Genomic DNA, 10710 nt, shown 5'->3' with positions numbered 1-10710 from the left:
GCGGGAATAAATCAAAATATCATCAATGAAGATGATCACGAAGGAATCCAAATAAGGCCTGAACACTCGGTTCATCAAATCCATGAAAGCTGCTGGGGGCATTTGTCAATCCGAATGACATCACCAAGAACTCATAATGCCCGTAACGAGTGCGAAAAGCTGTCTTAGGGACATCGGATGCCCTAATCATCAACTGATGGTAGCCAGATCTCAAGTCGATCTTAGAAAACACTTGGGCACCCTAAAGTTGGTCAAACAAATCACTAATCCTCGGCAATGGGTACTTATTCTTGATTGTGACCTTGTTCAATTGCTGGTAATCTATACACATTCTCACCGATCCATCCTTCTTCTTAACAAACAACACCGGCGTACCCCAAGGCGAGACACTAGGTCTAATAAAGACTTTATCAAGTCCTACAACTGCTCAAAGAAGTTTCTTGCTTCACATTATATGGAATTCAAGATGATTAATGACAAGTCAATCACTAATCAGTACAAGAATTACAGATTATAGCTAATAAAATTGCTACTGGAATTAATCTTGATGAAAACTTTCATGTTGGTGCTATTATTTCAAAACTTCCTCTGTCATGGAAAGAGTATAGAAGTAAACTTTTACATAAGAAGGAAGATTTGACTGTTGAACAATTATTGCAATATTTGCAAATTGAACAAGAGACGAGAAATCGTGACAATAATATTTTCAAGGAACCTGTCATGAAAGCTCATGTGGTTGAAGAGAAATCAACCAAAAGGGAACCAGATAACAAGAAATTCACAAAGATAAAGAAAAGTAAAAAATTTATGCGTACTAGTGCTAATTCTAAGTCAAGTGAGTGTTATCACTATCATAAAATTGGTCACTATGCTCGTGATTGTAAAATTCTTAAAGCTAAAAAGAAGAAAGGAAAAGTCAACAATAATAGAAATAATGAACTTGTAGCGATGGTCACAGAAGCATTTGTAGCAGAAAATCAAGTCGAATGGTGGATAGACACCGGTGCAACTCGTCACATATCAGGTGATCGAAATATTTTTAAGACCTATGAATTAGTGAGGGACGGTAAAGTCATGTATATGGGAAACTCTTCCTCTGCTAAGGCTGTATGAAAAGGAACTGTTGAGTTGAAGTTTACTTCCGGAAAGATTGTCACGTTGAAAGACATATTGCATGTTCCTGACACTCGGAAGAACTTGGTGTCAGGTACACTACTTTCGAAGCATGGTTTTAAAATGATTTTTGAGTCAGATAAATTTATTTTATCTAAGAATGGCATGTTTGTGGGAAAAAGCTATGCTACAAATGGCATGTTCAAACTCAATATTGATAAAGAAAATATTTCTTCTCATATTGTGGAGTCTCTAGATTTATGGCATGAATGTCTAGGTCACGTAAATTTTAGATCCATTCAACTTATGGTAAATCATGGATTAATTAAAAATTGTGAAAAAGATCATATTGCTAAGTGTCTTTCTTGTAGTAAAGAAAAAAGCCTTTTAAGTCTGTTCAAAGAAAATTTACACTTTTGGAATTAATCCACACTGATATTTTTGAGATGGATTGTTTGTCACGTAATGGAAAGAGATACTTTATTACTTTTATTGATGATTATTCAAGATATACATATGTCTTTCCATTAAAAATAAAAGATGAGGCCTTTGAGACTTTCAAAACATATAAAGCAAAAGTTGAGAATAAATTGAGTTTGAAAATTAAATCAATTAGATCTGATAGAGGTGGAGAGTACTTGAGTTCAGATTTTATTGATTTTTGTGAAAGAGAAGGTATTGAGAAACGTTTTCTCTACGTGCCTCTAAGCCAAGCAAGTTTATTTTCTAATATTATTGTAATTCTTGGGCACGAAGTGTAAGAAAAAATAAAGACTTTTGGAATTTGTGGTCCTAAACAACTTAAAAAAGGGTCCAGAGTATTTGTGTGGTTATAAAAGCTTCTCATTAAGGGTAGAATTGTAAGTTTACGCTAAATTGTTTCCAAATTTAGAAAGGGGTCATTCTTTTTGAAACGGACAAAAAAGGAAATAAGTTAAAACGGAGAAAGTACTAATTATGAAACTTTGTACATGATTTTGTATAAATATTGTTGGGTGAATCTTGAGCGTTAGAGTATTGGCCATTTTGGGGAACCACAATAAATACTCAAAACTTCAACCTTAGACAAGAGCTTCCCATGTTATCTTCCTTGAACGAGTCCCGAAATGCCTTTTAAAACACTAATACTAAATAAATAAATAAATAAATATATATATGAAGCATTACCAATAATTTACTTAGCTAGAGTACGTCAAGTGCTCTCTTTTTTGTTTCTCGATTAATTTGCATTTGTCCCAGGTAAAATGACTGATTAAATGGGAAAGCGTTCCTTATAAGATATTTCCTTTCATAGAGCTTGAATACTAACCCTAAGGTTAACGTAAATGAATGATATATATCCATCTCACCACTTGGTATGTGTATTGGGTGATACCCTTTTTGCTTGAGCCCGATCGGGTTGGGTCCGGTCCGGGGCAAGTCGGGGCCATCGAACCCGACCTGGATGCAAGGTAGAACGACGGCCACGTCAACAATCGAGGTCGAGTCATTTCGAGACCGTTGCAGAGCTCGATATGAGTCACCACCGGATGGAGAAACACACAAGGTCGGAAGCCGGACTCGTAACGGATAACCAAGCGTCGCCGGATATCTCGCCCAAACGTGATTTTCTCAACCACTTCAGGCCATTAAGGCGTAATTACAGGGATCCACGATGTAATTAATTTACCTACCTTATTTTTACCCTTAATCAGAATGTATAAAAAGGGAGAAGACCCCATAAAGAGGGGATCGGAAAACCATTACACTAGGGTACCATCTCTCTCAATTCTTGTACGCTATCAAGCACAATTGTTCTAAGCAATATTATATTCTGCGATTATTTACTTTAGCAGCAATTGTTGAGTCTTTATCTTTTATTTTCCTCAATCCAAACCTTTTGTATCTTTTAGTTCACGGATCCTTAAAACCCCATATAAATTCAATTGTTATCCGGATTCCAGGGTAAACAGTATGTCAACTACGTTTTTGCTACTTTACTCTAAGACCTTCCAGGAATCTAACACAGCGCAAGTGTGAAGCCATAATGCAAATTCAAGATCTAGCGGGCAAATTCATGACCCCAAATCTCAACGGTGTATATCAAGATCTAGAAGTCAACTTAATTCACCTTTTCTCGATTCTTTCCACATCCCATTAAAACCATATCTTAAATGTCGAGATATGAGGTTTTTCTATTTCGTTTTTTTAAACATTTTTCCTGTAGTTGACCTGTTCTTGTACCTTTTGATATTATTAAGATCAGCTGCGATTCCAGGAATTTTCGCAAGTGTGTTCAAGCTTGAAAGAAATGAAAAAGAAATCACTAATAAAGAGTATTCAGTATATGTTATACACTTTTAAATCCTAATATTTGATCTATATATACAGTATACTTTTTCGACGAAAGGTGGTCAATTGACTACCCTTTAGATAAAATAGCTTCGCCCATGATTAAAACCTCAATATAATGATATTAAGTTTGTTTAACATAAAAGTTTATGTCTTGATGAATAGCCTTAACTAGGCTTTAAAGTGATATTGTTTAATGAGTCAAATATGCACATTTTTCCCTTCAAAAAAGAAAATCAAAAACAAAAAAAAAAACTTTTAAACCATAAGTTCAACGTATATAAACTACTATACAAATATTTAAGAATAGAAAATCTATCAAAGTGCTTTTATCTTGATACTCACTGCATCTCATTGACGAGCACTTGATAATGTTAAAGATTTTAACTCTTTTAAGTTATTAGGTTTCTAAATTAATAATCTGTACATATTATATAAATTTTTTAAGACAATATAAAGTTTGGACTAAAATTACTAGGTTACGCTGAACCCATACTTTGATCTCTCGCTCCAGGGGCGAATGTAGTGCCCAACCAACGGGTTCAATTGAACTCATAACTTTCGACGCGGAAAAAAATTTAAATGTAAAACTTCATTAAAATCGTAAAATAGTACATATGAACCCATAACTTTAAAAATATAATGGGTTCAATGTTAAAAACCTTGAAAGTTGAACCCATCGGATTTAAATCTTGGATCGACCTCTGTCTAGCTCTGCCACTGCCTTGATGTACATGAATTGTTTGTTTTCATACACGTCATTAATACTCGTCTACTTTAGTTTATGTAAACCTATTTAATTGGGGAATTTAAGAAGAACAAAAAAAGAGTTCGAAATTTGTGGTGTAAAGGCAAATTATTTTCAAATATGAAATGAGATATTCTTTTTGACAAAAAACTAAAAAAGAAATTGCTTTCACATAAATTTAAATGGAGAGTATAAATTAAGATATAGTCCCAGAAGAGCTGTTCCCACTGTAATTCAAATATCTTGTCAAATTTTCCGGCATATTTGCGAATTTTTACAGACACTATTTTGTATAAAAACAGCACCACCATGCTACAGAGCAGAAAACCTGTAAAAACCTCATCATTTCGAAACTTTAAGTTTCTTTTTCATTTCAATGGCTTCGTTTTTTACTCTAACAGTCCTCTCCATACTTCTCTTCTTTTCAATCTCCTCCGTCGGTGCTCGTCACCACCAGCGGAATTCGCCGGAGTCATCTATGACGCCGTCAATTGCGGCTAAGATCCGAGGAGCTTGCAAGGCCTCTCGGGACCCACCAACATGCGAGTCCGTGTTAATGGACTCCAGCCACTTGCCGTCTGAGCTGACGACGCCGTTAATCATTCAATCCGCCGTTAAAGTCGTTTCTCAAAACAACGCCGAGGCGATAGACATGGTGAAGGCAATCATGGATGCGTCCGCAGGGAATCAGAACCTTACGGACTTAGTGAGGATCGGTATTGAGGTTCTCGGGTACGCGGATAATCGGGTCGGGCTAACGGCTCAGGCATTGACACGTGGCAAGATAAAGGACGCACGTGCATGGATGAGCGCCGTGATGATTTACCAGTACGACTGCTGGTCCGTTGCAAAACGCGTTAACGAAACCTTACAGGTGGACAAAACCGTCTCGTTTTTGAACTCGTTGATCGGGTACAGTAGCAACGCATTGGGTATGCTGGTGAACTACGACATTTACGGGGACGATACCGGGTCATGGGCCACGCCCAAAACAGAACGAGACGGGTTCTGGGAAGGTTCGGGTTTAGACGGGCCGTGTCATGATGTAAAGGGTGGGGTGCCTTCTGGGTTGAAACCGGATGTTACAGTGTGCAAGCAAGGAGGCTGTGACTATAAGATAGTGCAGGAAGCGGTGAATGCTGCACCGGATAATGGGCTGACCCGGAAGTTTGTGATATGGATCAAAGCCGGGTTGTATGATGAGATTGTTCGGGTCCCGTTTGAGAAGAAGAATGTGGTATTTTTGGGGGATGGAATGGGCAAAACTGTCATTACAGGTTCCTTGAGTGCTGGTATTAATGGCATCAACACTTATGAGACTGCAACTGTCGGTAAGTGATTTATTGGATCAGTTTTAATAATTACAAATCTTTATGTGTTTTAATAACAAAATTCTTCTCTCTATTTTGGACTATACAAAAGTTGATTTTTCTAAAATCTCTTTGGAAACAAGGCAAGTAACGGTTGGACAGAATTGCTCCTATAGTAGCTAGACTTCTTTTTGTGTGTGTGTTATTTTGTAAAATGAGCGTAAATTTCTGCATAAATAGAAATATACTTTTAAAAAAACGATGACTCTGGCTGCTTGGCCACTGAATGAATGCATCTCCAAGCGCCGATGATGTTCACAAGTTGTTTAGGCTAATTTTTCTTTCGCGCTTAGTTTTCTTACTTCGCCATTGGATTTGATTTTACATGGTTAGCGTGAAAAGAGGAGAATGTAAAGCCATTCTCCCTATGGGCTTGCTCCAAGCAGCAAGGCGGATGTAGCCTTTGTGGTGCGGGTTCACCTGAACTTACGGGATTACCCATTTTTTCCGACAACATGAAACATAAATATTATATGTGAAAATTAGTAGATTAGAATACATTAATTTGAAAAGTCACCCTATAATTGGAATTGGTGTAATTACTAGGGTAGTAATTGTGTATTTACGCTGACCTGTTTGTTTGTCATAGTATAATTATAGGGTAATTATAAGTTTACTGTTTGATTGCACAAGTATAACTACACAGTTAGATTAAATTATAAATTAAGTAATTATCAAAACTTAAAAGTTAATATAATAAATATATGCCTATAAATATTTATAAGTATAAATAATATTATATTTGGTATTTAAGATGTATATTTTTTCGTGAATATACATTAATTTAATAGTCATATATTTATAACTAATATTGTAAATATAATATATATATATATATATATATATATATATATATATATATATATATATATATATATATATATTTAAATAAATAATATTTAGTTTAGACACTTACAAAAATTAAAAATATAAATTTTGTAAGAACATTATGGTATTCATGTTTGATAAAATAAATTAATATTTATAAATATTATGTCATAACACTATTCAAATGTTTGACAAAACTAATCTATCAATTCGAAAAATAAACAACATGCAATGTGAGCTAATACTACTAAAACAAGTAAATTGGAACCATGAATATAAGACAATTTCAAAATTCAAAAAAAAAATAGTTTAACATATGTCAAATTCCAACACAATAATAGTAAGTTCCACTGCAACTTAAGATTAGGAAACACGATAAATTTATAACCACATTCAAGAATAAAATTCCACTTTAATTGCATCACTCATTATATGCCAAGTTTGTTAATGACTCATTATTTCTAATATTAGGAGGTGTAGTTTTAAAAAATAGAATAATAAAATAAATAATAAGTAAAATATAAGTAATTACATGGAATTGCAAGAAAGAAAGATAGCGAAATAAAAGATAAATAATGTACAAAGAAAAATATATTTTAAATTTTCAAGAGAAATTAAAAAGTAAAAATAAAATTAAAAAATAGAAATAAAATGTGATAAAGAAAATAAATTAAAATAAAAACAAAAAGGAAAGAAAACAACATTGTAATTACACAGTGTAATTACCACCAATTCTCACCTCATCCTTGAGAATTGGGGAGTGTAATTACACCTCTCCAAGTACATCCAATTGCATGCTGACCAAGTAATTACTTGGCCAAACAAGCATAACAAACTGTATAATTACATCCAAATCCATTTCCAAGGTGGCTTTCCAAACAAGTTCCAAGTTTAAGTCATAAATCTGCCTGTGCCAAACAAAGAGCATGATGCTATAGGACTTGCAAAGTGCAAAATCATTGCATTTGGCGTAACCCTTTATTTTTATTATATTTTTATTTTTTTGAAGCCAACATCAAAGCTATACTGATTTGTGGTGATGCGGGGTTTGGCGGACTCCTGCCTATCTATATAATTATCCAAAAAATTACACAAAGGAGGGCATAAACCTTAGACTTCGGTATTATATGGAGAATGAGAGCTATCATTCTTGTACATTCTGAAAGCACAACAAAATAGAGATTGAAAGAGGGCTATCAAATTTGGCCCAAACCCAAATGACCCGCCCAACCCGTTCAAGGTTGGGCTGGTTATTGACTCGCCCATTTATCGAACTCAACTCATCTTGACTCAACCCATCTCAATCCATTTAAAGTTGGGTTGATTCTAAGCCCAAATGATCCATGAGTAACTTAGCCAAAATATTTTAGAAATCTTTTTATGTTTGATATGTTATACATGACCATAACAATAGGAAAAAAAAAATCTTATTTAGTAGTTATACAATTCATAAGAAATCAATACTCCCTCCATCTCAATTTATGTGAGCCCATTTGAGTGAGCACAAATTTTAAGAAAAGAGAGATGACTTTTGAACTCATGGTGTAAAATGTGGCATATATATTTTGTATGGCTATAAATCATTGCATAAAGGTAAATTGTTTCCAAATAGGAAAAGAGGCCATTCTTTTTTGCACGGACTAAAAAGCAAGTAGGTTCACATAAATTTAAACGGAAGGAGTACTGCATATATATTAAGTAAAGTTTGATAAGAGTTGGGTGGATTGGGCTATGATCCAAATTCTAGCCCATCTTGGCACAACCCATCTTAGCCCAAGTATCTTTTGGGCAGGTCATTTGACCCGCCTTATTATTGACTCAACTTATTTTGACCCGCCCAAAATCGGCCCAACCTGGCCATTTGACATCCCTAGTACTTAGTGATATCAGTAGTACCTCTAAGAGTTGACAGAAGTGACTAAACATTATCAAATAAAAACTGTCCCTTTTTTGTTCTAATTCTAAAGTGACCATAATTTAACCTTTATGATCATTCTTCACTAAAGCTTTGACACTGCTAGGGAGTGAGATAGCTTGATGAAGAACAAAATCAAGCTATTGTAATTAAGACTTCTATGTTATTGTTCAAGCTGCTTGATATTGGAAGTAGTGAAAACAAAATCTAAAGTGATGGTAAAATCTGCAGATCGCCATTGGCTGCTGCCCCACATATTATTTGATGAACTGTTGTAGTTTTGAGTAGTTCTAACGTTTGTAATACTCCTAAAACAGGAGTTTCTGGTGATGGATTCATGGCCAGCGGTATCACCTTCCAAAATACAGCAGGTCCAAATGCCAACCAAGCAGTGGCATTTCGATCCAACAGTGATCTTTCAATTATAGAGAACTGTGAATTCATCGGCAATCAGGACACCATATACGCCCATACATTGCGCCAATACTACAAGTCCTGCCGTATCCAAGGCAATGTAGACTTCATTTTCGGGAACTCAGCTGCTTTCTTCCAAGATTGTGACATCCTAATAGCACCTCGGCAACTCCATCCTGAAGAGGGAGAGACGAATCCTGTGACTGCTCATGGCAGAATAGACCCTGCACAGTCAACTGGATTTGTCTTCCAAAATTGTCTGATCAATGGAACAGACAAATACATGGCCTTGTACTACAAGAATCCCGAGGTGCACAAAAATTTTCTGGGAAGGCCGTGGAAGGAGTATTCGCGGACCGTCTTTATACAATGTACTTTGGAGGCTCTTGTTTCAGCTGATGGGTGGTTGCCCTGGAACGGTGATTTCGCATTGAGTACACTTTACTATGGAGAATATAGAAATACCGGTGCCGGAGCTAATACAACAGGACGAGTGCCATGGAGTAGCCAAATCCCAGGTGAACATGTTAACTCATACTCTGTACAAAATTTCATTCAAGGGGATCAGTGGATTTCGACGTCTTCTTGATTAACTTGTATGTTAAAAATACATAGTAAGTCAAGCTCAACATCGTCAAATCTGATTACAGAATATCAACCTTTACACTTGCGATAAAATTAAAAATTTCAATGTAAGATATATCTTGCCAAGAGTTTTAAATTAATTCTGTCATGACATATAGTTCCTGGAGCTCTTGTTATTGACAAAAGGAGTTAGGTGTTTGTTTCCACATTGTCTGTTCTTTCAATTACTTGTATGTATCACTACAGATGTGACATATTGTAGAAGTTTACATTTTTCTGAACTTGTTGAAGTGTTGCAAGTTTTTTGAAGAAAATAATGAGCTAGACCCTATTGTCATTGACTTATAATACTTGCAACCTGCAAATTTTTTTCGATTATACTGGGTATGTTGTTGTTGTTGTTGTTGTAGATACTAAAACTCTAGCAGTTTGTTTGGATGATTGTTATATATCCTTTCATAATATATCATATAGTATTGTATTATTGTACTGTATCGTTTTGATATATACAATGTTTGGATAGATTATATTATTTATCGTCGTTTCATGATATCATGTAATAACAATACGAAGAAAAAACTTACAATATTATAAAGAAAGATATAAGGTACGAGGTAGAATTATTATATAAAAAGGTAGGTTAATTAAAAGATAAAATAGAATTATTAAATAATAAGGAAGGGCAAGATGAAAGCAGAAACTAAGGTAACGACTTGACCACATCAAATCGGTCGTTATATAAACTGGCACTTTTGGTCGTTACGTAATGACGGATTTAATGGTACGATACAATAAAATTTAAATAACAATCAAAACAAACATTGTATTTAAAGTAACAACCATCCCAACAAGCTGTAAAAGATCTAATTCTTCTATGCATCAAAATATGATTATTCCTTTTCAAAATTCATAACGAGGAAGAATATAAACTACTTTAACTATTATGCTCCAATGAACTTTTTATGTTGTCAATTAATCCAGGTTTACATCACCCATTAAGGAGGTCAAGCAGTTTCAACCAGAATGTTATCGATTTTGATGACTCGAACCCAAAACTTTGATTAACGGTAAATGAATGTCAACCATACACTACACCCTTCTATGGTAATTGAGTTGGATTTTACTTGCGGGTTTTACTTTTTAACGGTGCATTTCAAACCATTAGTAATATGCCAATTAGCCAAGATTTGGTCTTAAGGGGTTAAGCTGTTTCTGCCAAAAAATTCCCAATTTTCATGAGTCGAAACCAGGACTTTGATTAAAAATGAATAAATTTCGATCATCCATTACATCTTTAGGTGGTAATTGAGTTGGATTTTACTTGGTAACCTTTGGTTCTTAATTTATGCAAAATATCTATTGAGCTTAAATTAATTACCTTTTTTTATCCATTTGAAAACTATTTA

The 10710-nt window shown here is 34.6% G+C and overlaps 1 protein-coding gene across 1 annotated transcript; it reads left to right on the top strand.

The window, feature by feature from the left end:
* Positions 1 to 4408: 4408 nt before the first annotated feature.
* LOC109240192 (probable pectinesterase/pectinesterase inhibitor 51) lies at positions 4409 to 9682 on the top strand. The gene is made up of 2 exons (XM_019406831.1): positions 4409 to 5523; positions 8623 to 9682. The coding sequence occupies exons 1-2, from the start codon at positions 4569 to 4571 to the stop codon at positions 9306 to 9308; spliced, it is 1641 nt and encodes a 546-aa protein (XP_019262376.1). The 5' UTR covers positions 4409 to 4568; the 3' UTR covers positions 9309 to 9682.
* The last annotated feature ends 1028 nt before the right edge of the window (positions 9683 to 10710 follow it).

Source organism: Nicotiana attenuata, unplaced genomic scaffold (assembly GCF_001879085.1).
Source record: "Nicotiana attenuata strain UT unplaced genomic scaffold, NIATTr2, whole genome shotgun sequence".
In the NCBI taxonomy this organism is placed as follows: domain Eukaryota; kingdom Viridiplantae; phylum Streptophyta; class Magnoliopsida; order Solanales; family Solanaceae; genus Nicotiana; species Nicotiana attenuata.
This window is presented reverse-complemented; position numbering and strand designations above follow the sequence as displayed.

Bases quoted from the DNA above. Each gene is read 5' to 3' on its own strand.
- LOC109240192 (XM_019406831.1), top strand. From the start codon at position 4,569: ATGGCTTCGTTTTTTACTCTAACAGTCCTCTCCATACTTCTCTTCTTT. The intron at 5,524-8,622 runs GTAAGTGATTTA...CTCCTAAAACAG, and splicing joins TTATGAGACTGCAACTGTCG to GAGTTTCTGGTGATGGATTC.